This window comes from Oncorhynchus masou, chromosome 13 (assembly GCF_036934945.1).
Source record: "Oncorhynchus masou masou isolate Uvic2021 chromosome 13, UVic_Omas_1.1, whole genome shotgun sequence".
NCBI lineage: Eukaryota > Metazoa > Chordata > Actinopteri > Salmoniformes > Salmonidae > Oncorhynchus > Oncorhynchus masou.
Window position 1 is genome coordinate 22,331,528 of NC_088224.1, and position 27,847 is coordinate 22,359,374.

At 45.6% G+C, this 27,847-nt stretch overlaps 1 protein-coding gene across 1 annotated transcript; it reads right to left on the bottom strand.

The window, feature by feature from the left end:
* Nucleotides 1–198: 198 nt before the first annotated feature.
* On the bottom strand, nt 199–26,040 carry LOC135551905 (zinc finger and BTB domain-containing protein 10-like). Its single transcript, XM_064983183.1, has 5 exons — nt 25,111–26,040; nt 14,997–16,050; nt 9,261–9,329; nt 7,977–8,152; nt 199–3,515 (listed from the first exon to the last, which is right to left on the bottom strand). The coding sequence occupies exons 1-5, from the start codon at nt 25,795–25,797 to the stop codon at nt 3,207–3,209; spliced, it is 2,295 nt and encodes a 764-aa protein (XP_064839255.1). The 5' UTR covers nt 25,798–26,040; the 3' UTR covers nt 199–3,206.
* Between the last annotated feature and the right edge of the window lie 1,807 nt (nt 26,041–27,847).

The following is a 27,847-nucleotide window of genomic DNA, read 5'->3' on the forward strand; positions in this document are numbered from 1 at the left end:
AATGGCAATGCCCCTCCTTATGTCCAAGAACCCCTCTCCCTCAATAACCCCACCCGTACCCTCAGGTCAAACGATAGCCTGCTCCTCCATGTCCCCAGGACCAAGCGTTCATTATGGTGTGTCCTGTCCTTTACAGAGAGGTGCAAGACTATAAAGTGATGTGATTAAAAAACATTTAAAAATTAAACAGAGATTAAGTTTAAGCATTATCAAAGTTTTATTTTTTAAAATGTATTATAGAGGAACAGTAGTACAATTGAAACAGAAAAAGGAGAATTTAATTTTGAAAACCTTGAAAAAACATATAAAGAGTAACCTGACTTGTTTTGTGTTTGGGATTGAGCCCAAGAAAGGCCCATTGGTTTTGCATCACTGTAGTTTGAAAAGAGAGTTGAAAAATACACCTTTTAAAAAAAGCTTGTTTCTGTATTAGTGTTTTGTTTGTTTTGTCCATTATAGTACAGCATAATAAAATCTAAAACAATACATCATCTTGAGATCATCGGTTGTACAGTAAGGGAGTCAAAGGATAGTAGAAAAACAAGAAACAGGGTGGTTAAATGGATAAGCACAGGTGTGAACACACACACACAGACCCAGAGAGGAGAGAGGAAGGCTAGGGTTGTGTTCATTAGGGCACAACGTAGCAACACATTTTGCAACGGAAAACAAAAACCAGTGTTTCTTATTGGACAAGTACAGATAGGATAGCAACTCCACGTTTCACTTGTTTTCCGTTGTGTGCCTTCTGAATGCAACCAAGACACGACACCAAGCCAGGCCAAGGTTTTAAACAAGCTGACTGCAGCGGACTGTGTTTCATTAAGTAAAATCAACTACTTACATTTTCTTTTCCCCACAGTGATTTGAAGGTAAATCATATTTTACAAACAGGGATGAGAAACTTATTATAGGTTTCCTTTAAATACATTTCCACTTTGAGAAAAGGGAGATCAAACATTTCTGTATAATTTTAGCACTTCAATATATATCCACTGCATATGGACAGAAACTGCTGTTCCTACATTTCAAACAATCCATATTTCTTATAAAATATGTTCTTAATGAAATAAAAAGGAAAAGTAAATACATCTTTGTAAAGGACAAATAAAACTATATATGTATCTAGGGTAAAGTGAATGATTATTTTTTTTATAAAAACATTTAAATCTGACGATTACATACACAAGCAAGGATCTACACACTATAGAATTTACCTGGCTTTTTTTAATACATCATCTCAACAATAATAAACTATTTTGTTTGGACAAACAGATAGAAATTAACAGTCTTGATTGCATTTTGGAGTCAATATAATATTAAATAACAAAATGTCTTAAAAAAAATGTTCCGCATGGAAGAGAAAAGACTGTCTTAATATATTCCATTCAGACCTTTGGGGAAGCAAAAAAAGACTAAATGATTTTCATGAACGCCAAACAAATAAGTAAGTGCATGTCTATGATGGCCATAGAGCTTCACTTTATATCTAACAAAGTGTTTTCCTACCTGGCAGACAAAATAAAAGGACTTAACAAATTCAATAAAAACTGATTGTAAAAATATCATCACTTTTGAAAATGGAGTTTCTCTTTCAGACTTCATAAATCACATATAATGATCTATCGGCACTCTTCAAATACCACCTTACACCCAACGTTCAAGTTAATAATAGCATATATATATATATACTCAGTACCTAACATAAACCATGTATATATATATATGTATATGTATATATATATATATATATATATAAAGTTATCTTCTTAACTTAGGTCCAGTACTGTCGGTAGTTCTACAAAATGGTATGTGAGTGTGTGAGCATTAAATAAAAAAGACAATAGCACAACAGTGTTCTATAGAGAGCTGATTAATACATATAACTGAGTCATTTCAAGCTTCATGATTAGAAACATCATATACAGCCGTAGGTCCAGTATTTTGCGACATAAGCATTACAGCACCAATCATTTCCATCATTTGGCAAAATTCAAGCTTTAAATTAATGTCAAAATGCTTTATAAAGTGTTACTGTGTGGTGCTGTGATTCATACAAAGCTAGCAAATAACATTTCCCCATATACTTTCACTGCTTTTTTATGAATCACTTTCTATTTTCTCTCTGCTTTATAAGGGATACAACAAGATTTTGGTAATGAGGCCTTATCTACTTACCCAGAGTCGATGAAATCGTGAATACTATTTTTTGTCTCTATGTCCATTATGAAGGAAGTTACTGTCGAGAGCCAATGCTAACCAGCGTTAGCGCAATGACAGGAAGTCTATGGGTATCTGCTAGCAGGTGAGTAGAGTCCCATAGACTTCCAGTCACTGTGCTAAAGTTAGTTAGTATTGACTTGTGGAACTACCTCTAACTTCCTTCATACTGGACACAGAGACATAGACATTGTATCCACGACTTCATCAGACTCTGGGGAAGTAGATAACGGTCCTCATTGCCAAAATACCGAAGTATCCCTTTCATATTTTTTTCTCAGCATTTTTCAGTAGTTTTCTTATTTCCTGCTAAATCTTGGTGTGCGTTCTGCTTGGCACATAGCACAGCCCACTTAAATTAAACTCATAAATATGGCTGTGATAAATTAGTCACAAACAGATTTTTTGGTTCCAAGATTTGTGCATGGAAAAGATAAAAGATAAAATTATAATGTTCAGAGCATCTAAACAGAAAATCTTCCTGTCGGCAAATAATGCTCTCTTTCTTTGACGTACTTTATGCTAAAACACGCAGCTAACAATAAACTTTCAGACTTGACAGAAAGTCCAAATCTGAAAGGGAACTTCTCTGATAGCAGTTTACAACAAAACAGAAAACAAAGTATATTTAATAAGACCATAATAACTTCTTTCATAAATTAAATAATTAACATTTATTTTAAAGATGATTGGCCTATCGTAACTTAAACCGCTGTACACCACCAACCCCCTCCCCCCAAAAATAAAATACAGCACCTTAAACCTGATTTCAATATTTCATTTATCTCTTTCTCTAGTGAGCACTAAGCTCAGAGTCTGACACATAGAATATCTGTACATCTTGGAGTCCCTCGCTACCAAAGCTTCTCTTTGTCTCATACACTGAACCGTGTAAATAACCTCAAGGTTTGATAGCACTTTGATTGTTTACCAGCTTTTTAAAATGTATAATTTGTCAATTATTTTGTTTCTATCTGAGCAAGTCACTACTCGTTCTCAAGGGCAGCACCAGTGTCACCCTCCTCCCAGTTGGATTGGTCGTTGTCGTTGGGCTCCTCCCCCTCCTCAGCCATGTCCTCGTCAGGCTCCTCCCCCTCTCCTCCCTCCTCAAAGTCATCGTCTTCACGGACGAACCCCTCCAGGGACTCCAGGCCCTCCTGTGTGGCCTGGTGGGAATCTGCACATTCCACACAAACGCCGTAGCGCCGCGAGCCATGCCGGATCCCCACGCTGGCCGCCAGCATGAAGATCTTTTTACATACCATGCACTTGTACTTCTTGTCCTTTTTGTGCACCTGTAGGGATGGGGAGGGGGGAGAGAGCGAGACAAAGGTTAATGCTCTGTTCAAGTTCTGTCGGAATAGAGAACAGAGTGATGGGGGGGAGAGAGAGGGAAGGTGGAGGAAGGAGAGAAGGTGGAGGACAGAGTCATGGAGGGGAAGAGAAAGAGAAGGTGAAGGTAGGAGAGAAGGTGGAGGACAGTGATGAGGAGGAGAGAGAGAAGGTGGAGGAAGGAGAGAAGGTGGAGGACAGAGTCATGAGGGGGAGAGAGAGGGAAGGTGGAGGAAGGAGAGAAGGTGGAGGACAGTGATGAGGAGGAGAGAGAGGGAAGGTGAAGGAAGGAAGGAGAGAAGATGGAGGACAGTGATGAGGAGGAGAGAGAGGGAAGGTGAAGGAAGGAAGGAGAGAAGGTGGAGGACAGTGATGAGGAGGAGAGAGAGAAGGTGGAGGAAGGACAGAAGATGGAGGACAGTGATGAGGGGGAGAGAGAGGGAAGGTGAAGGAAGGAAGGAGAGAAGATGGAGGACAGTGATGAGGAGGAGAGAGAGGGAAGGTGAAGGAAGGAAGGAGAGAAGGTGGAGGACAGTGATGAGGAGGAGAGAGAGGGAAGGTGGAGGAAGGAGAGAAGGTGGAGGACAGTGATGAGGAGGAGAGAGAGGGAAGGTGAAGGAAGGAAGGAGAGAAGGTGGAGGACAGTGATGAGGAGGAGAGAGAGGGAAGGTGAAGGAAGGAAGGAGAGAAGGTGGAGGACAGTGATGAGGAGGAGAGAGAGGGAAGGTGGAGGAAGGAGAGAAGGTGGAGGACAGTGATGAGGAGGAGAGAGAGGGAAGGTGAAGGAAGGAAGGAGAGAAGGTGGAGGACAGTGATGAGGAGGAGAGAGAGAAGGTGGAGGAAGGACAGAATATGGAGGACAGTGATGAGGGGGAGAGAGAATGGGAGGGTGGAGGACAGAGTATGGATGGGTGTGTGTGTATGTGTGATAATGTTTTGAAGAGGGAGGTGGTGTGATTTAAAAACAAGTAATTAAAGAAATCAAAGATAACATGGTCATAAGGACATGGTGTGTAGAGGCAAGCGAGGATGTCTGAAGGACTCAGGTCCTCTACTCAACAGGGAATGTGAGTAGCTAGGGGAAGGTGCAATGTGTTTTAGGGACTGAGGGGGTGTGGAGGTAGACTCATGTGCAATGTGTTTTAGGGACTGAGGGGGTGTGGAGGCAGACTCAGGTGCAGGGTGTTTTAGGGACTGTGGGGGTATGGAAGTAGACTCATGTGCAATGTGTTTTAGGGACCGGGGGGGTGTGGAGGTAGACTCATGTGCAATGTGTTTTAGGGATTGGGGGGTGTGGAGGTAGACTCAGGTGCAGGGTGTTTTAGGGACTGAGGGGGTGTGGAGGTAGACTCAGGTGCAGGGTGTTTTAGGGACTGAGGGGGTGTGGAGGTAGACTCAGGTGCAGGGTGTTCTAGGGACTGGGGGGGTGTGGAGGTAGACTCAGGTGCAATGTGTTTTAGGGACTAAGGGGGTGTGGAGGTAGACTCAGGTGCAATGTGTTTTAGGGACTGGGGGGGTGTGGAGGTAGACTCAGGTGCAATGTGTTTTAGGGACTGGGGGGGTGTGGAGGTAGACTCAGGTGCAATGTGTTTTAGGGACTGGGGGGTGTGGAGGTAGACTCAGGTGCAGGGTGTTTTAGGGACTGGGGGTGTGGAGGTAGACTCAGGTGCAATGTGTTTTAGGGACTGAGGGGGTGTGGAGGTAGACTCAGGTGCAGGGTGTTTTAGGGACTGAGGGGGTGTGGAGGTAGACTCAGGTGCAGGGTGTTTTAGGGACTGAGGGGGTGTGGAGGTAGACTCAGGTGCAATGTGTTTTAGGGACTGGGGGGGTGTGGAGGTAGACTCAGGTGCAGGGTGTTTTAGGAACTGAGGGGGTGTGGAGGTAGACTCAGGTGCAGGGTGTTTTAGGGACTGGGGGGTGTGGAGGTAGACTCAGGTGCAGGGTGTTTTAGGGACTGAGGGGGTGTGGAGGTAGACTCAGGTGCAGGGTGTTTTAGGGACTGAGGGGGTGTGGAGGTAGACTCAGGTGCAGGGTGTTTTAGGGACTGAGGGGGTGTGGAGGTAGACTCATGTGCAATGTGTTTTAGGGACTGAGGGGGTGTGGAGGTAGACTCAGGTGCAATGTGTTTTAGGGACTGAGGGGGTGTGGAGGTAGACTCAGGTGCAGGGTGTTTTAGGGACTGAGGGGGTGTGGGGGTGTGGAGGTAGACTCAGGTGCAGGGTGTTTTAGGGACTGAGGGGGTGTGGAGGTAGACTCAGGTGCAGGGTGTTTTAGGGACTGAGGGGGTGTGGAGGTAGACTCAGGTGCAGGGTGTTTTAGGGACTGAGGGGGTGTGGAGGTAGACTCAGGTGCAGGGTGTTTTAGGGACTGAGGGGGTGTGGAGGTAGACTCAGGTGCAGGGTGTTTTAGGGACTGAGGGGGTGGAGGTGACTGGAGGTAGACTCAGGTGCAGGGTGTTTTAGGGACTGAGGGGGTGTGGAGGTAGACTCAGGTGCAGGGTGTTTTAGGGACTGAGGGGGTGTGGAGGTAGACTCAGGTGCAGGGTGTTTTAGGGACTGAGGGGGTGTGGAGGTAGACTCAGGTGCAGGGTGTTTTAGGGACTGAGGGGGTGTGGAGGTAGACTCAGGTGCAGGGTGTTTTAGGGACTGAGGGGGTGTGGAGGTAGACTCAGGTGCAGGGTGTTTTAGGGACTGACTGAGGGGGTGTGGAGGTAGACTCAGGTGCAGGGTGTTTTAGGGACTGAGGGGGTGTGGAGGTAGACTCAGGTGCAGGGTGTTTTAGGGACTGAGGGGGTGTGGAGGTAGACTCAGGTGCAGGGTGTTTTAGGGATTGAGGGGGTGTGGAGGTAGACTCAGGTGCAGGGTGTTTTAGGGACTGTGGGGGTATGGAAGTAGACTCAGGTGCAGGGTGTTTTAGGGACTGGGGGGGTGTGGAGGTAGACTCAGGTGCAGGGTGTTTTAGGGACTGAGGGGGTGTGGAGGTAGACTCAGGTGCAGGGTGTTTTAGGGACTGAGGGGGTGTGGAGGTAGACTCAGGTGCAGGGTGTTTTAGGGATTGAGGGGGTGTGGAGGTAGACTCAGGTGCAATGTGTTTTAGGGACTGTGGGGGTATGGAAGTAGACTCAGGTGCAGTGTGTTTTAGGGACTGAGGGGGTGTGGAGGTAGACTCAGGTGCAGGGTGTTTTAGGGACTGAGGGGGTGTGGAGGTAGACTCAGGTGCAGGGTGTTTTAGGGACTGAGGGGGTGTGGAGGTAGACTCAGGTGCAGGGTGTTTTAGGGACTGAGGGGGTGTGGTAACTTTCCCAAAATACCCTGGTTTTCCAGAAATTCTGGTTGGAAGATTCAGGATTCTCTGATAATTACCTCCTGAATACAATAATCCTCCAACTAGGATTTCTGGAAAACCTGGGAATCTTGAGAAAGTAACTGTCATTTTGCAACCCCACTCAGGTGTCTGGGGGAAGGTGAGAATGTGGAGGAGGACAGCTATGTTTGGGGGGAGGTGATGTTCCCTTTCAGGCCCTCTACTAACCAGGGTAGAGGGAGGCTATGACACGGTGATGTGTGTGTAGGGTCTTACCAGGGAATGTCTCTCGACGGGAAGGTGACAGTGTAGAGGGAGGCTATGACACGGTGATGTGTGTGTAGGGTCTTACCAGGGAATGTCTCTTGACGGGAAGGTGACAGTGTAGGGTCTTAGGGAGGAGGCTATGACACGGTGATGTGTGTGTAGGGTCTTACCAGGGAATGTCTCTTGACGGGAAGGTGACAGTGTAGAGGGAGGCTATGACACGGTGATGTGTGTGTAGGGTCTTACCAGGGAATGTCTCTTGACGGGAAGGTGACAGTGTAGATGGAGGCTATGACACGGTGATGTGTGTGTAGGGTCTTACCAGGGAATGTCTCTTGACGGGAAGGTGACAGTGTAGAGGGAGGCTATGACACGGTGATGTGTGTGTAGGGTCTTACCAGGGAATGTCTCTCGACGGGAAGGTGACAGTGTAGAGGGAGGCTATGACACGGTGATGTGTGTGTAGGGTCTTACCAGGGAATGTCTCTTGACGGGAAGGTGACAGTGTAGAGGGAGGCTATGACACGGTGATGTGTGTGTAGGGTCTTACCAGGGAATGTCTCTTGACGGGAAGGTGACAGTGTAGAGGGAGGCTATGACACGGTGATGTGTGTGTAGGGTCTTACCAGGGAATGTCTCTTGACGGGAAGGTGACAGTGTAGATGGAGGCTATGACACGGTGATGTGTGTGTAGGGTCTTACCAGGGAATGTCTCTTGACGGGAAGGTGACAGTGTAGAGGGAGGCTATGACACGGTGATGTGTGTGTAGGGTCTTACCAGGGAATGTCTCTTGACGGGAAGGTGACAGTGTAGAGGGAGGCTATGACACGGTGATGTGTGTGTAGGGTCTTACCAGGGAATGTCTCTTGACGTGCTCTCTGCGGGTGAACAGCTTGCCACAGATATCACAGCTGAAGGAGCGGACGCCGGAGTGAATGATGAGGTGCCTCTTTAGTGTTCTCCGGTGCTTGGCGATGTAGTTACAATGGGGACACTTGAGCTTATTCAGGGCCGTGTCGGACGACTCGCCTGAGAAGAAAAACACAAACAGGTTATGAGTCAGGAGGCTGCTTTCTACTCAGCTGCTCAAACCCACATTTGACAGACAATGAAGGGAGGAATTTGGAGCAGTTAGTTAACGAGCCACCCCGGGTCTCTGGTGGTACAAGCCCTTTGCTCTTCACTTCTCAGTAGAAGAGAGGAGATGTTGGGTGTGGTGGTGGGGTGAGGGGGTCCCTAGTGAGGGGATATCATGTTACCATGGTGTTTATGGAAAGGGAAAACAGTCACTCAGAGTTACCCCCATAAAATACAAGAAACTGTATCAGTTGCCATGGCAACTACTGCCTAAGGGACATAACAAAATACGTGTAATGTGATTTCCCTACTGAAAACATGTCATTGTTTTACCATTAACCCACTGACATGAAACATTTCAGATTCGTGTTGGAAGGAAAGAATCTTGAAGAAAACGTTCGGAAATGCAGTGCCTCGGCTGCTATGAACACATTTCACAAGATATCAACACGATTCAAATTAAAGTGGGCAAACATTACAGCCTCGATAAGCAACTACACAATTGTGAAGAAAGATATTTGAGGAATCGATGATGTGAAAAAGTAGAATCATAACACCACACTAACTACAAAACAACCCCAAGGATAGCTATAGTTTGTGACTAGTTAACTAATTGATTTGGCAAGGCTCTGTGCTATTCTGTGCCACAGCACAGCCACCTGAACGATAGGGTTCTGCCTTTGTCTTTGTTTGTGCCGAGACACAAAGCGTTGTCAAGCAGGCCAGGTTGCCAGGGGGCTGAGGAAAAGCAGGTCACCTGTGCTGTTCGTGTTCAACAGGATACAGTGTGTTCCACCACCTTGTGGGATATTTACATTTTAGTCGTTTCACTCTGATCCAGAGCCACTTAGAATAGGTTTTCCGATCACTGATCACAATCATATTAACCATCCACCGATTTAGGTTCATGACATAAGGTTTGAAAACAAAATCGATCATAAGTACAGTAATCTCTAATCTGTAAGTACCAAAGTCTGAACATATTTCTGAACAGATACTAAGCCAACTACTAGAGTGTATAATAGTAGGTACATGCAGCTTATACAAGAAGAGATCTTACCATTCTCCCAGGACTCTCCTTGCTGGGAGGAGTCTTGTAGGAGGCTGTACTGGATCTGGTTGGCCAATTCTGTGAGAGGAGAAACAAAGAGATGATCAGAGGGGCTGAAAGGTTTGGGGGGGGGCAGAAGGACCTTACCTTACGTACACAAAAGACCAGGCCCCACAACCCCCCACCCCCCCCCAGTTTACAGACCTATCCCCAGGGTCGTGTTCAGCAGGGCACACTGTAGGAAAAATGTTTTTAAAATAAATTAAGAAAATGACTTATTGGACAAGTCGTGGAGGTAGATCCTCCCTGTTTCATTCTGCTTTTGTGTTTTCTGTTTGGTGCCTAATCCCTGATGAATACGACCCTGGAGCTGCCCGTGTTCTGCCTGCCTGTCTGTCTGTAGAACACTTCCTCTAGCCAGGCCACTGTATTCAGCAGCCTCTCCCACTGGGCTGTGGATTAAGCCAGGCTGAAGCTCTCAGCCCTTCACTGAGGATCATGTTACACTGAACAGGCTTAATTAGCCATAGCTCTGGGCCTGGCCCTCAGAGCCCATTGTTAAGTACCTGACCACTGGTCCCATTCTCTATTCTGCCTGCCTGGGTCAATATTTGGAATGGTAAGGACAGCCCCAGTGCATTAGGGGGGATTAGGGAGGGAGGGAGGGGCAGATCCTGACAGCTTTGCACCTCCAAGGGATTGGGAGGTTATTTAGTGTGTGTGTGTAAAGAGGCAGCAACCAGGCAGCCCGCACTTTAAAACAATCCAACGGCCTTGTTTAGAGAGGAACCTAGAATTTAAAGCCATAAATCCAGAAACTCTGCTATGGTAAAGCAGAGGAATGGACCTCTGGTCTCCTGAATCTTAGGTAGTGTTCATTCGGCACCAAACAGAAGAAAACAGATTGAAACAGGGAGACTTATCCAATAAGAAACGCTCATTTATCCATTGCAAAATGTTGTTTAAAAATCCCTTTGGTCTTCTCAGAGTTGGGTAAATCTGCATTCAATTTATTTGTACTCCATGTATGGAACAATCAACAGAGTTCCCTATAACTGGATGTTCTGGTGCCTCTCTGGCAGTTTAAAATGTTGATTGGGGAGTGGGGACCTCCTTGCTGAGGAATGTGATTGTTATTCTGGAATATTTGTATTATATTGTATTCTACTTTGTAAATAGTGTATATGCAGGGCTCCCTTGCAAAAGAGATCTTGGTCTCAACGGTGACCCAGTTAAAATAAAGGTAAATAAATAAAAAAATAAAAATATTGTGCACTAATGCTAAACCGCAGATTCTCCTCATAGTAACCCATACTACTACAGTTACAGGGGAACTGGATCATCTCTGATACATAGATCCAGGCTGAAGAGAGACAGAACGGGAGGTCAGAGTGACACATTTGGGAATTGTGTTGCTGCATTAATGACTGCAACACCCCTCGCCACAATAAAACATGTGAGAAGAAGATTTGTGTTGCGTTTAAAGGAACCTGGAGGAAGAATGTGTCCCCTGCTTTACTTCCTTATCCTGCAATAGGAGTGAAATCCCCCCTCAATGCATGATATCATTCCATACAGCACACTGCTTAATGGGGGCAGAGCTGGCCCGGTGTGTGAGCGTGTGTGTGTGGCCGTGACAGGCTCATAGAGTCAGAGACAACCCAGGATTTCTGAGGTATGGTGCGGCAGGATGAGGACAGGAGTGGGGCCGACTTAAAAAGGACAGGCTGGCCATACTCATACCAGGCTGGCTGCTAATTAAAAAGATATACGGCTAGTGGAGGGCGTGGGGCCTTCAGTCTGGATTAGAGGTCGACCGATTCATCGGAATGGCTGACTAATTAGGGCCGATTTCAAGTTTTCAACAATCAGAAATCTGTATTTTTGGACAGTTTTTTTTTTTTTTTTTTACACCTTTATTTAACTGGGCAAGTCAGTTAACACATTCTTATTGTCAATGACGGCCTACGGTGGGTTAACTGCCTTGTTCAGGGGCAGAACAACAGATGTTTACCTTGTCAGCTCAGGGATTCAACCTTGCAACCTTACGGTTAACTAGTCCAAAGGTCTAACCACCTGCCTCTCATTGCACTCCACGAGGAGCCTGCCTGTTACGCGAATGCAGTAAGAAGCCAAGGTAAGTTGCTCGCTAGCATGAAATTTATCTTATAAAAAACAATCAATCATAATCACTAGTTAACTACATATGGTTGATGATATTACTAGTTTATCTAGTGTGTCCTGCGTTGCATATAATCGATGCTGTGCACAATCGCGAAAAAGGACTGTCGGATTACGGATTCGACCATATTAATGACCTAAGGCACGTATTTCTGTGTGTTATTATGTTATAATTAAGTCTAAGGTTTGATAGAGCAGTCTGACTGAGCGATGGTAGCAGCATTCATTCACTCTTGTACCTTTTGCCAGTAGCTCTTCGCAATGCTTCAAGCATTGCGCTGTTTATGACCTCAAGCCTATCAACTCCCGAGATGAGGCTGGTGTAACCGATGTGAAATGGCTGGCTAGCTAGTTAGCGGGGTGCGCGCTAATAGCGTTTCAAACGGCACTCGCTCTGAGACTTTGAGCAGTTGTTCCCCTTGCTCTGCATGGGTAACGCTGCTTCGAGGGTGGCTGTTGTCGATGTGTTCCTGGTTCGAGCCCAGGTAGGAGCGAGGAGAGGGACGGAAGCTGTACTGTTACACTGGCAATACTAAAGTGCCTATAAGAACATCCAAGTATCAAATGTACAGTGGGGAGAACAAGTATTTGATACACTGCCGATTTTGCAGGTTTTCCTACTTACAAAGCATGTAGAGCTCTGTAATTTTTTATCATAGGTACACTTCAACTGTGAGAGACAGAATCTAAAAATCCAGAATTGTATGATTTTTAAGTAATTAATTAGCATTTTATTGCATGACATAAGTATTTGATACATCAGAAAAGTAGAACTTAATATTTGGTTCAGAAACCTTTATTTGCAAGTACAGAGATCATATGTTTCCTGTAGTTCTTGACCAGGTTTGCACACACTACAGCAGGGATTTTGGCCCACTCATCCATACAGACCTTCTCCAGATCCTTCAGGTTTTGGGGCTTTCGCTGGGCAATACGGACTTTCAGCTCCTGGGTTCAGATCTGGAGACTGGCTAGGCCACTCCAGGACCATGAGATGCTTCTTACGGAGCCACTCAGTTGCCCTGGCTGTGTGTTTTGGGTCGTTGTCATGCTGGAAGACCAGCCACGACCCATCTTCAATGCTCTTACTGAGAGGAGGTTGGTGGCCAAGATCTCGCGATACATGGCCCCATCCATCCTCCCCTTAATACGGTGCAGTCGTCCTGTCCCCTTTACAGAAAAGCATCCCCAAAGAATGATGTTTCCACCTCCATGCTTCATGGTTGGGATGGTGTTCTTGGGGTTGTACTCATCCTTCTTCTTCCTCCAAACACGGCGAGTGGAGTTTAGACCAAAAAGCTCTATTTTTGTCTTATCAGACCACATGACCTTCTCCCATTCCTCCTCTGCCAATGACCATCTGGATGATCCAAACTTCAGACGGGCCTGGACTTGCGCTGGCTTGAGCAGGGGGATCTTGCATGCGCTGCAGGATTTTAAGCCATGACGGCGTAGTGTGTTAATAATGGTTCTCTTTGAGACTGTGGTCCCAGCTCTCTTCAGGTCATTGACCAGGTCCTGCCGTGTAGTTCTGGGTTGATCCCTCACCTTCCTCATGATCATTGATGCCCCACGAGGTGAGATCTTGCATGGAGCCCCAGACCGAGGGTGATTGACCGTCATCTTGAATTTCTGTTTTTTTTTGTTGCCTTTTCACCAAGCTGCTTTGCCTATTGTCCTGTAGCCCATCCCAGCCTTGTGCGGGTCTACAATTTTATCCATGATGTCCTTACACAGCTCTCTGGTCTTGGCCATTGTAGAGAGGTTGGAGTCTGTTTGATTGAGTGTGTGGACAGGTGTCTTTTATACAGGTAACGAGTTCAAACAGGTGCAGTTAATACAGGTAATAAGTGGAGAACAGGAGGGCTTCTTAAAGAAACTAACAGGTCTGTGAGAGCCGGAATTCTTACTGGTTGGTAGGTGATCAAATACTTATGTCATGCAATAAAATGCAAATTAATTACTTAAAAATGAAACAATGTGATTTTCTGTATTTTTGTTTTAGATTCCGTCTCTCACAGTTGAAGTGTACCTATGATAAAAATGACAGACCTCTACATGCTTTGTAAGTAGGAAAACCTGCAAAATCGGCAGTGTATCAAATACTTGTTCTCCCCACTGTATATGAAATACAAATCGTATATAAAGAAATTGTCTCATAATTCCTATAATAACTACAACCTAAAACTTCTTACCTGGGAATATTGAAGACTCATGTTAAAAGGAACCATCTCTCATGGTTTGAGCAAGGAACTTAAACGTTAGCTTTCTTACATGGCACATATTGCACTTTTACTTTCTTCTTCAACACTTTGTTTTTGCATTATTTAAACCAAATTGAACTTGTTTCATTATTTATTTGAGGCTAAATTGATTTTATTGATGTATTATATTAAGTTAAAATAAGTGTTCATTCAGTATTGTTGTAATTGTCATTATTACAATAAAAAAAATTGGCCGATTAATTGGTATCGGCATTTTTTGGTCCTCCAATAATCGGTATCGGCGTTGAAAAATCATAATCGGTCGACCTCTAGTCTGGATCAGACCTGGGTTCAAATACCATTCGAAATCTTTCAAACACCACCAGCGTTTGCTCAAGCCTGCCAGATGGGTGGGTTTTGCAGTTTGGGGGGTATTCTTTTTTTGTTGCTGAATTTTACCCCTTTTTCTCCCCAATTTCGTGGTATCCAATTGTTTTAGTAGCTACTATCTTGTCTCATCGCTACAACTCCCGTACGGACTCGGGAGAGACGAAGGTTGAAAGTCACGCGTCCTCCGATACACAACCCAACCAAGCCACACTGCTTCTTAACACAGCGCCATCCAACCCGGAAGCCAGCCGCACCAATGTGTCGGAGGAAACACTGTGCACCTGGCAACCTTGGTTAGTGTGCACTGCGTCCGGCCCGCCACAGGAGTCGCTGGGCTGCGATGAGACAAGGATTTCCCCACCGGCCGAACCCTCCCTAACCCGGACGACGCTAGGCCAATTGTGCGTCGCCCCACGGACCTCCCGGTCGCGGCCGGTTACGACAGAGCCTGGGCGCGAACCCAGAGTCTCTGGTGGCACAGCTGGCGCTGCAGTACAGTGCCCCTTAACCACTGCGCCACCCGGGAGGCCTCAGTCCCCAGTTTGGGGACTATTCTATTGGTCCATTATGCCAGGCAAGCTCAAATCAAACGCAGATAAAGTATTTGAAATGATTTGAAACCAGGTCTGCTCAGGGTACTGTGACTCTTTCTAGTCTCTGACTAGCACTAGCAGGCTGCCATGTCCAGTGGAACAGGACTGACCTCTGGACTAACTCAGACCTCCACCAACTAAATACCATGACTAGAGGTATGGTCGTCATACCATGTCAGTCTAGGAACTAAACAGAAAATGCTAGGCTTACACGTTCTCTAAAACAGGGCTGCTGTTTGGTAATCTAAACAACTGTTGGTACGACCTACCTAAAGAATGTGCATGTGTTTATGTGTAGTCAGTTGGGGGACTGAGTGCTTGGTCTGACTACCTAAAGAACTGGCTACCTAAAGAACTGGTGTGAGAAGGTGACGTACCGGCGTTCTCAGAGAGGAAGGAGAAGTCCTCCCTGGGATAGGAGGCTGAGGGCTGGATGAACATCCCCTCATCAAACCCTTCCTCTGGCTCTGGTGGGATGTTGTAGACGAACCGCCGCGTGATCTGTTTCTTCCTCCGCCCGCTCCCCGGCTGCACCCTCTGACCTTCCCTCTTCACCGCCACCACCCTGCCCGCCGCAGCCCCGGGAGCCGGCTCGTTCCAGACGAACACCGGCCCCGGTCCCGGAACGCTCGGAGGCTCGTTCTCAGCAGACTCGGATGAGTTCTCACAGCCCCAGCTGGAGCTTCCCAGGGCGCAGCCCTCCCCTGCAGACAGCTCCACGTCACTGGGCTCCTCCTTTATGCTGCCTCCCCCTGCTTGCTCCCCATCCTGGACATGACCACTGGCTTTGATTGACAGCTTGGACAGGATGCTGGTGGCCCAGAAGTTACTCCCAGGCTTCTTGTTGGTGCTGCCGTCTGAGCCCACCTGTCCAGCTCCGTCTTTGGCCACCGTTCTCCTCTTGTTGTAATCCACCACAACTGAGTCGGGGGCCTCCTGCTTGATGCTGATGTTGAGGGCTTCCTTGATGAACCCCCGACACGATCCCACCACCTCCGTCATCTGGAGGTAGGAGGCCACGGACATTACCTCGATGGCGTTCTGACTGGTCAGCAGGAGGTTACCGCTATACAGGAAGTCCAGGATGACCGAGAAACCTGCCACTGCCGCCACGTCGAGGTGGGTGTCGGTGACTGTGGTCGTCTGGTCACATGACGAGGATGATGAGGAAGTGTTCTCGCTCTTGGTCAGGCAGTAGAGGGTCTTAAAGTAGCGGCTCCCGGCTACGAGGATGTTCTTGTGCGCCCGGAACACCTCTCCACTCACCACGATGTTGACGTCACAGAGGATTCCTCCCTTGCGTTGTTTGTTTAGCTCCTGCAGCAGCTGGTAGCAGTAGGAGTCCTGGTTGGGTTTGTTGTTCCTGTAGTAGTCTTCTGTTTCCATGTCTGTCCCCTGGGGGGGGTCCTCACAGCCAGGCCGCTCCAGCTCCTGGTAGACAACACACACACACACACACACACACACACACACAGAGAGAACGAGAGAGAGAGAAACAAATAGATGAGCAGGATTAATGGCTAGGGACACACAAAGGAAAGGGACAATGACAGAGATGCACCTGGCAGGGGTGAAACTGGTCTGACTGGCTCCATAATGGGGGAGGTGTTGCTTCACCTGGAACTGGAAATGTGGTAACTACTTCCAAAGTAGACTGAAATACAGTCAGAGAGCTGCTTAGGTTACTGTTACTCCCACTTTTGCAGAAAATTATGGCGCAGGTTCCCAGATCCCGTCGATTTTTGTGTCCAGGAATAGGGCCTAATCTGGGTCTGTGACAGCAGCTAATGGTGTTATAACCAATCAAAACAGACGGAAACAGATTTAATTGTCCCAAAACCCCACCCGCTACCTGTCAATATGATGGCTGATGGGAGAGAAACTCATTCTTCTTCTACCTCCATCCCTCCCTCTATCTTCCCTATCCCAACATGGGAGTTTCCCATCCAGGGCAGCAGGCCAAGCTGGTACGGAGGAGAGCCAGAGAGAGGGAGTACACAGCACAGCACTGCACTGACTGACATAACTGTTACTATACTAACACACTGCCTACATACATTTCTGCCTAGTTTGGAATTGCATAGCAGATGTCCTAATCCTGAGTAATTTACATTGCTCGAGCCCTGCATTCTCTCTCCCCCACCCCACTCTCCTTACACAGCTGGGTTTTCAGCTCAAGTAATTCATATTAAATCCATTTCTCTGCTCTTCGAGGTCCCCACCCCCCTCCCTACTCTGAGTGACTGGAAGCCCTTGTCCGCGCAGGCATGATCGGGGTTATTATCAGGAGAAGCAAGGCACTCTGTTGCTGCTAGCTAACGCTAGGCAGGACCTGGTCTAGAGGAAAGGAGAGAGAGGGCGGGAGAGAGCTAGCAGAGAGAAGAAGAGATAGAGCCAGGTCACCCCATTTACCCTCACAATACCAGGCTCTCTCCTCTCTTGCAGGCTCATTGTTCAGTGCTGCTTTGTGCCTCACTGGGGTTTCTTTGTATGGCCCTGCACTCACACACTTATTAGATACAGCAGCTAAACCCTGGCTCCTCTGTGCCTGCTCTGCTCTTTGCTCCCACTTAACCAGAAAGGCCCTGACTTGACACTTGTGTGTGTGTGTGTGTGTGTGTGTGTGTGTGTGTGTGTGTGTGTGTGTGTGTGTGTGTGTGTGTGTGTGTGTGTGTGTGTGTGTGTGTGTGTGTGTGTGTGTGTGTGAGTGAGAGTGTGTGTAAGGGAGACGGGCTGCATGTGGCTCTCTAAGAGGGGCTAAGCCCTGAATAGGATAACAGGAAGGACGACGCAGAATGATTCAATCATCCACACAACCATACAATGGGCTCAATGCCAGAGAGTCGGTTACCTTATTTTCTGCCCTAACAGGATGGGTAGTATTTGGAGAGGTGTGGCATTGACACTTTGAAAGGCGTGTGTATACGGAAGGAGGGTGAGCAGGCAGATTAACCATCTCTGGTGAAATCACCTGCTTCCTGGTTGCATAAAGAGGCATATTTACTATCTTTAAATCAAATTTTATTTGTCACATTCACCGAATACAACAGGTGTGGACTTCACCGTGAAATGCTTACTCACGAGCCTTTCCCAACACAGTTATAAAGTAAGACAATGAGCAAATTAAACAGAAAATAGGAACACGAATAACAATAACGAGGCTTTATACAAGGAGTACCGGTACCAAGTCAATGTGCAGGGGTACGAGGTAGTAGAGATAATATGTACAGGTAGGGGTAAAAGTGACTATTGTTATTACACATTCACTGGATTAACAAGACGCAACAACTGACAGGTCACAATGGTGGGGATACGTCCTGGTATTCAGGCAGTTTTAACCATAATAACTGCCACAGTAACAGACTGGTCACAATGGTTGGAGTACAGGCCTGCTACACTGCTGCATGTAGACCTAGGCTGTGTGAGCTGGGCTGCAGTACGGCGGTACGGAGGCCAGGCTAGGACACTACTCTCTCTGGCTCCATACTCGGCTCACCCTTCATCCAGATGTGCCACGTGTTACTGTGTTAGTGCTGCTGGATCGGCAGGTCTCTCACACTGCTCTGGCTGAGTCCAAATGAGAATACCATGGTGAGAAGACGACCTCTGACGTGGCCATTTACTGTGAGCCAGGCCCAGTGATGTTATGGTGGAAACATGAGGTTAGAGTACTGGTAGGCTCGAGGCCCGTTGACGTTCATCATCTAAATGAAATCTAGTGCCTTCAGAAAGTATTCAGACCCCTCCCTTTCTCCACATGTCATTACACAACAGCCTTATTCTAAAGTGGATTCGAAAAAAATTATAATCTCATCAATCTACACACAATACCCAATAATGGCAAAGAGAAAACAGGTTTTCCGAGACAGGATTGTGTCGGGGCACAGATCTGGGGAAGGGTACCAAAAAAATGTCTGCAGCATTGATGTTTCCCAAGAACACAGTGGCCTCCATCATTCTTAAATGGAAGAAGTTTGTAACCACCAAGACGACTCCTAGAGCTGGCCGCCTGGACAAACTGAGCAATCGGGGGAGAAGGGCCTTGGTCAGGGAGGTGACCAAGAACACGACGGAAGCTACTCCTCAGTAAAAGGAATATGACAAGGGCCGCTTAAAAGGACTCTCAGACCATGAGAAACAATATTCTCTAGTCTGATGAAACCAAGATGGAACTCTTTGGCCTGAATGCCAAGCTTCACGTCTGGAGGAAACCTGGCACCATCCCTACAGTGAAGCATGGCGGTGGCAGCATCATGCTGTGGGATGTTTTTCAACTAAAGGGATTGGGAGACTAAATATGAACAAAGTAAAGTACAGATATCGTTGATGAAAACCTGCTCCAGAGCCCTCAGGACCTGAGACTGGGGCCAAGGTTCACTTTCTAACAGGACAACGACCCTAAGCACACAGCCAAGACAACATAGGAGTGATTAGGGACAAGTCTCTGAATGTCCTTGAGTGGGCCCAGCCAGAGCCCGGACTTGAACCCAATCAAACATCTCTGGAGAGGACCTGCAGAGAAGGATGGGAGAAACTCCCCAAATACAAGTTTTCCAATCATGTAGCATCATACCCAAGAAGACTTGAGGCTGTAATCGCTGCCAAGGGTTTTATTTATTTTATTTTATTTATCCATTATTTTACCAGGTAAATTGACTGAGAACACGTTCTCATTTGCAGCAACAACCTGGGGAATAGTTACAGGGGAGAGGAGGGGGATGAATGAGCCAATTGTAAACTGGGGATTATTAGGTGACCGTGATGGTTTGAGGGCCAGATTGGGAATTTAGCAGGGACACCGGGGCTAACACCCCTACGTTTAACGTCCCATCCGAAAGACGGCACCCTACACAGGGCAGTGTCCCCAATCACTGCCCTGGGGCATTGGGATATTATTATTATTTTTAGACCAGAGGAAAGAGTGCCTCCTAATGGCCCTCCAACACCACTTCCAGCAACATCTGGTCCCCCATCCAGGAACTGACCAGGACCAACCCTACTTAGCTTCAGAAGCAAGCCAGCAGTGGTATGCATGGTGGTATGCTGCTGGCATAGGGTGCTTCAACAAAGTACTAAGTAAAGGTTCTGAATACTTACGTAAATGTAATATCAGCTTTATAAAATGTTCTAAAGATTTCTAAAAAACATTTTTTTTCGTTGTCATTATGGGTTATTGTGTGGAGATTTAGGAAGGGAAACTATTGAATCAATTTTAGAATAAGGCTGTAACGTAACAAAATGTGGAAAAGGTCTGAATACTTTCCGAATGCTCTGTGGGTGAAATTCTGTGTTTAGGCTATTACTATCGCCGGATTACTAAAATGGACTGCAAATGCAGGGTAGGCCGATACAAACAGATTGAAACGACTTTTACAGTAGATCTACCGACCAGTCCTTAACTGTGTGATGTAGGCTACTGTTGACTAATCTCTCACCATCCAGGAGTACAAATATAAAACACTTCCTCTTAAAACAGAGAGTAGAATTTGTGGAACAATATCCCAGAAAATAAAAAACTTACCAAGGGCCCTGGGCTAACGTGTCTACACACTACCATCCCATCCCTACCCTGAGGCCAGCTGGCTCCATACACTCCCCTAACCCGACCGTCCCCCAGATGCTAGAACAATGCGGCAGTGTGTCTGGCCCTAAGGTGTGGGTTGGGAGCAGGCCTCCAGGCCTCCCAACAATGCAAATAGCTCCTCGTTGGGTTGACGGATTCCAGGGATGAATTGCCCCCCCCCAGACTTTGGTCCGGAATTGGGTGAAGAAAATTATGCCATTTCATGTGCTGCCACAATGTAGTTCACACAGGAATTATATTCAAAACAGCATTAGGCTACTATATATGGGGGAAAACACCACAGGGAAAACATTTGACATTAACAACTGCACAGAAATTCAAGAAATTTTAAAAGGCATCTAAAATATTTTTTTCCCAAAGCTACGAAATAAAATTAGGCTGTAGGAAAGTGTTTGATTATATGGTGGATATCCCTCGCTATCCCTAACCAAGCAGCCAGGGTAGTCTTGTTTTCAGGGAGGAGGACTACTTCTTCACTAATCCCTCCTCCCACTGCTTTCCTTCCTAATTAGTGATGTGTACAAGTTAGTGGATCCCTTCACTTTAAGTCATTCTGATTAGTGATTGCGTATATCGGACTGAACTAACCCTGGTGGTCTGGCAGTGTGATCCAATCCTCTTGCATTTCACTGACAAATTAGAGTCAAATTGTGGCTGCATGCTCTTAATTCCCCTGACAGCTTGAATCAGAGTCAGGATAAGAGGTGATAGGGCATAGATGTCAAATAGGAAACTGGGCTCTGTAGTTTTTTTTATATACAGCTGTGATTACTCTTTAACCCTGTGTAAAAACCCTGTAATTACTACAGTAGCTAACAACATTGTTAGATAGGATTTTAGTAATTGCTTTGTATTTGGGTAGCAATGGTGTTGGGCAGATTTTGTAATTACACAAGTGGAATGTTCCATCTCACCCAGAGGGTGTTTCATAGTCCTATGATGAATATTCCAAAAGTAATTTATTTGCAGCAATATACACATTCATCATTTTGGTATTGGGAACATCATCAAGTAATCAATAGTTGATATCAAGCCTAGGGGAAAGAACCCTTGGTGATGGTCTGTCATGGTTTCTGTCCTTCTGTACATACAACCTGACAATGTATAGCTTGGTAATTATATAATAAAAAACATACCATAAAAAAAAACTATTAACCCATGAATTGTATGGGTTGACAAAGTCCAGATGGTGCCATGACAACCCATGCTGCTGCCAGCATACATACACTACACGAACAAAAGTATGTGGACATATGCTCGTCGAATATCGCATTCCAAAATCATGGGCATTAATATGGAGTTTATCCCCCCTTTGCTGCTATAAAATCCTACTTCCTCTGGGAAGGCTTTGCACTACATGTTGGAACATTGCTGCGTGGACTTGCTTCCATTCAGCCATTGGAGCATTAGTGAGGTCGGCACTGATGTTGGGCGATTAGGCCTGGCTTGCGGTAGGCGATCCAATTCATCCCAAACGTGTTCGGTGGGGTTGAGGTCGGGGGATCTGTGCAGGGGAGTCAAGTTCTTCCACACTGATCTCAACATACCATTTCTGTATGGACCTCGCTTTGTGCACAAGGGCATTGTCATCCTGAAACTGGAAAGGGCCTTCCCCAGAACGTTGCCACAAAGTTAGAATCGTCTAGAATGTATTTGTATGCTGTAGCATTAATATTTCCCTTCACTGGAACTAAGGGATCTAGCCCAAATCATGACAAACAGCCCCAGACCATTATTCCTTCTCCACCAAACTTTACAGTTGGCACTAGAGGTCGACCGCTTAATCGGAATGGCCGATTAATTAGGGCCGATTTCAAGTTTTCATAACAATCGGAAATCTGTATTTTTGGGCGCCGATTTCCGATTATAAAAAAAAAATGATACCTTTTTATTTAACTAGGCAAGTCAGTTAAGATCACATTCTTATTTTCAATGACGGCCTTGGAACGGTGGGTTAACTGCCTTGTTCAGGGGCAGAACGACAGATTTTCACCTTGTCAGCTCAGGGTTCCAATCTTGCAACCGCACAGTTAACTAGTCCAACGCTCAAACCATTGCACTCCACGAGTAGCCTGCCTGTTACGCAAATGCAGTAGAAGCCAAGGTAAATTGTTAGCTAGCATTAAACGTATCTTATAAAAAACAATCAATCATAATCACTAGTTATAACGACTAATCCAGCTGAGCAGGCAATATTAACCAGGTGAAATTGTGTCATTTCTCTTGCGTTAATTGCATGCAGAGTCAGGGTATATGCAACAGTTTTAGCCGCCTGGCTCATTGCGAACTAATTTGCCAGAATTTTACGTAATTATGACATACATTGAAGGTTGTGCAATGTAACAAGAATATTTAGATTTAGGGATGCCACCCATTAGATAAAATACCAAACGGTTCCGTATTTCACTGAAATAATAAACGTTTTGTTTTCAAAATGATAGTTTCTGGATTCGATCATATTAATGACCAAAGGCTCGTATTTCTGTGTGTTATTATGTTATAATTAAGTCTGATTTGATAGAGCAGACTGACTGAGCAGCAGCAGGCCCGTAATCATTCATTCAAACAGCACTTTTGTGCGTTTTGCCAGCAGCTCTTAGCAAGCACTGTGCTGTTTATGACTTCAAGCCTATCAGCCTAATGGCTGGTGTAAGCAATGTGAAATGGTTAGCTAGTTAGCTGGGTGTGCGCTAATGCTGTTTCAAACGTCACTCGCTTTTAGATTTGGAGTAGTTATTCCCCTTGCGCTGCAAGGGCCGCGGCTTTTGTGGAGCGATGGGTAACGATGCTTCGAGTGTGGCTGTTGTTGATGTGTTCCTGGTTTGAGCCCAGGTAGGGGCGAGGAGGGGGACGGAAGCTATACTGTTACACTGGCAATACTATAGTGCCTATAAGAACATCCAATAGTCAAAAGTATACAGTATGAAATACAAATGGTATAGAGAGAAATAGTCCTATAAATACTATATTAACTACAACCTAAAACCTCTTACCTTGGAATATTGAAGTCTCATGTTAAAAGGAACCACCAACTTTCATATATGTTTTCATGTTCTGAGCAAGGAACTTAAACGTTAGCTTTTTTACATGGCACACATTACTTTCTTCTCCAACACTTTGTTTTTGAATTATTGAAACCAAATTGAACATGTTTCATTATTTATTTGAGGCTAAATTGATTTTATTGATGTTTTATATAAGTTAAAATAAGTGTTAATTCAGTATTGTTGTAATTGCCATTATTACACCAAAAAATATATATTTTTTCAAATTGGCCGATTAATCGGTATCAGCTTTTTTGGTCCTCCAATAATCAGTACCGGCGTTGAAAAATCGTAATCGGTCGACCTCTAGTTGGCACTATGCATTTCAGCAGGTAGCGTTCTCCTGGCATCCGCCAAACCCAGATTCTTCCGTCAGACTGCCAGATGGTGAAGCGTGATTCATCACTCCAGAGAACGCGTTTCCTCTGCTCCAGAGTCCAACGCGGGCGAGGTTTCCACCACCCCAGCCAATGCTTGGCATTGCGCATGGTGATCTTAGGTTTGTGTGTGGCTGCTCGGCCATGGATACCCATTTCATGAAGCTCCCGACAAACAGTTATTGTGCTGACTTTGCTTCCAGAGGCAGTTTGTAACTCGGTAGTGAGTGTTGCAACTGAGGACAGATGATTTTTACTTGCTTCAGCACTCTGCAGTCTCGTTCTGTGAGCTTGTGTGGCCTACCACTTCGCAGCTTATCCATTGTTGCTCCTAGACGTTTCCACTTCACAATAACAGCACACACAGTTGACCGGGGCAGCAGGACAGAAATTTAACAAACTGACTTGTTGGAAAGGGGGCATCCTATGACAGTGACATGATGAAAGTCACTGAGTCCATTATATTGCCAATGTTTACCTATGGCGACTGCATGGCTGTGTGCTCGATTTTATACACCTGTCAGCAACGGGTGTGGCTGAAATAGCCGAATCCACTAAATTGAATGGGTGTCCATATACTTTTGTATATATAGTGTATGAACCTATTGTAACCTTTTCACAGAAAGAATTGCATGTGGGTCAGGAATGGAGGGTATGAAGGGGTAGCTAGCTGTCAAGCTGCTTGGACTTGATTTACCTCTCCTCTTGTCCAACCTAGCCCGTGACACACCATCTATGGATTCTGGGGAGTCATCTAGCACAATGCCTCTAATTTAGCTGCTCCAACGAGAGGGGAGAAATGCGCCAGAGGTCATTCTGCACTCCACTGTGCAAAGCAGAACAGAGAAGGGAGGGGGGGCAGGGGTGCGGTTCACCAGCTAGCAAAGCAAGCTAGCAATCAACCAAGGTAGTTGCTGGGGCAACAAAAGCGTTTGTTGAATGGTTGCAAGTGCATTATACTCTGGCACAGAAGAAAACATACAACTCCAGGCAAATGTTAACAGTAGATAGCTAGCTGGTATGTGTACTGTCCCTGAAGCTATGGAAATATATATATATATATAATAACACCCTAAGGTAGCTAGCCACAAATGTGACTCCCATTACTTGTACGTGGAATAGCAAGTTAATGGGAGTCACACTGTCACTGGGCTACAGGCTAGCCAGATTTGTTTCGCTAGTAATTGGTTTTTGTATAAATGTCACCATTAAGCACATTTTAATAAACGTGAGCTGTAGCTAGGTATTTAGATTAACATGGGAGCATTGGGTAGGCTAGCTACCATTAACTATCAAACACGTCTGATTAGAACTAGCAAGAAGCTAGCTAAAAAGTAGCTAACGTTAGCGAACTAGGAAGCCAGCTGGATAGCCTCTCGCGGGGAAATGGAACTGCCAGGGAACTGAAACTCAGCTGTGCGTAAATATTAGCTAAGTTAGACACAACTCAAAATAATAACCATAAATGACGCTGTAGACACTTTACCTGTTTGGTCGGATCATTCCTTCCGTGCTCAGAAGACAGGTGATGTCTCAAAAGCAAGGCCCGTTTGTAATTTCGACTGCCTTTCACCAGCTCGTCGTTGTTTTTAGTGGCAATGTTGTGACACCAGGAGCAAGACATAAGTCCCGTCTCTTGGCAAAATTTGAGCCATGGGAACTCCTGTCGCCATGATGCTTGGAATGGCGAATGTTTCTGGAGTAACGTCTGCGGTCTCATTTCTACCCAAGACTTCCTGGCACCACCCGTTTCCTGATCCCCGTCTCCCCCGCTCCCCGCTTCGCCTCTGTCCTCGCTGTTCAGGCCGTTCCCCGCTGTCCAGTTACTCCCTTTCCTGGACTCGTCTTTTCTGACAGTTACTGCCACCCAACCGACACGATCATCTCCGTTCCCGTCTGCCCAGTTGCCCCCTTCCGGGTCCTCTTCCTCCTCCGCCTCTGGTTCTGTGCTATCGCTGACAGATCCCCCACCCTCCACTCTCTCTTGCGATGGTCCTTTTGCCCCCAGATCCCTATCCTCTTCTTGATCTGGTCTGTTCCCGTTCAAATTTCGGTCTTGACAGGCCTGGGCCTCCCAGCTGTTACTGTTGCTCCCCCCGACACCACTGGAACCGGTTACGGCTAATCCACCTCCTCTGAACGCCAGCGACCTGCGGTTTCTCTCCCCAGACATTTTCTTAATATATTAAAATATACCACTTTCTTAACAATATCCCTATCGACTAATGTCGATATATTAAAGTATTCTATGTTGCGGATCCGAATTAAATGTCTGTTTATCGTTTTTTCCTACTTTGGCCTCCTGGTGAGAGTATGTAGGTTATGCGGAAATAAATAAAGCTTTAAAACGCATAATGAATTTCAGGGTTCTAGCTGCGTCCGCGCAGGCCCTACAGAGGTCGAATGGCAACGACTTTCCCCACAATGCACTTCGACCAGAGAAAGGGGGGTCGTGGGGGGTCATTTAAAGGAAGATGGGGGTGCTGTTCTTTTGTAGCTCAAAGCTGTTTACAGCAAGGGGTCTTTTGTGTGAGTGGCTGCACCCATTTTCCGCGTGCTTTTCATCTTTGGTTTTGCATGTCTCCAACCAACAAATCCTTGTCCTCCTTTCAGACCTCCTGCCAAGCGGGGTGACGGTCCCCTTGTATTTAACTGCATCAAACAGATCTAGTGCGCACCAATGGTATTTGTATTACATTAATTTCAATGGGCAGGTACAACGAATGATCCAACCAAACGCACAAGGTGTGGTGGTGACTTAGGAACATACAGATACTAGATACTCTCTGTATGTTTCTAGGTGGTGACACAGCTACCAGGTGAATGATCAACACTTTCATGGTTCTTTGCGTTCCACATTTTTCTCCATTACTATTTCGTTATTTCCAATATTTTTTATGCAATCCAACATCACCCAGTTTTTTTTATAGGCATATAATAAAATAAAGTCAAACAAATGTCCAAATAAGTGTATATTTTGTTAAAATTAATTATGTGAAAAACCACAGCAATATCATAAACTGTAATAATCAATAACAATCTAAATACGTAACTAATAATTGATTGGAAATGTATACAGTCCAACGCGGCCGAGTGGAAAATATATATTTTCATTCGGTTTTATTGATGAATAAACCAAAATTAGTAGTGTGTGATGATACAGTAAGTAATACGTAATACGTAAGTAATACGCTTATGTTTAGATAACACCAAAAACATAAAACATTTGTTTAGGTATAACTGACATGTTTTCGTTTTTCTCCCACATATTATTGAAGTTACACTGCCACAATCAATATGTGAATATATATTGATCTAAAACCTAGAATAATCCCATGGAAGCCTGCTCCTGACCATTTCCTCCTGCAGGTGGCAGTAGTCTTTCATGATTCGCTGAGTTTTCTGACTGACAGCACTGTTCCAGTAATGCGTTGCTAGGCCTAGCGTCCAGTTTCAAAACCAGTAAAGGACTAAACAAGGACACAGTGTGTGAACATGATGGGGAGTGTGACCCACTCTGTTTCTGGTAATGGCAGGTGTATATAAAGCCTTGTCAGGTCTAAATCCAGAGTGAAAGGGAGGGTAATACAATATGCATACCCATACAACCAGTCTGGTGTGTCAACAGACAGTCTATAGACAGTCTGGTTATAGTCTTGAGTCAAAACTCATATTGGGTGTATATCAATTAGGTTACAGGTCAGATTGAAACCCAGTCTGGAAGGTCACTCTGGGGCCACATTAAATCCACTTGTGTATGTTCAGAAAGACATCAATATGGCTGTCCTACAATGAAATATAGAAAAATTACTATAACGAAATGTGAAATATTAGTTTGTCAGCCTTGGCGCGCTGAAATAGACAGCTTGATTACATGTTACACATTGAAACACGTGCCTGGATCTGGTTGTGTTCGTAAATTCAGAGAATTTAGCTCTGGCAGCCCACACTGGACGCGGTGTAGGGTTGATCCAAGCGTTCTGGCATCACACCGGCAGTCAAGCACCACTGCCTGACCGTTGCCTAGCTTACTAGCTACTTCCAGACACATATGAGAGAACACCTCACTCTGAACATTTTACTCATCCTAGAAGAGCTGGTTAGCCTGTGTTCATTACCTTTATTTAACTAGGTGTAACAGTATAGCTTCCATCCTCCCCCTCGCCCCGGGCTCAAACCAGGGACCCTCTACACATATCAACAACCGACACCCACAAAGCATC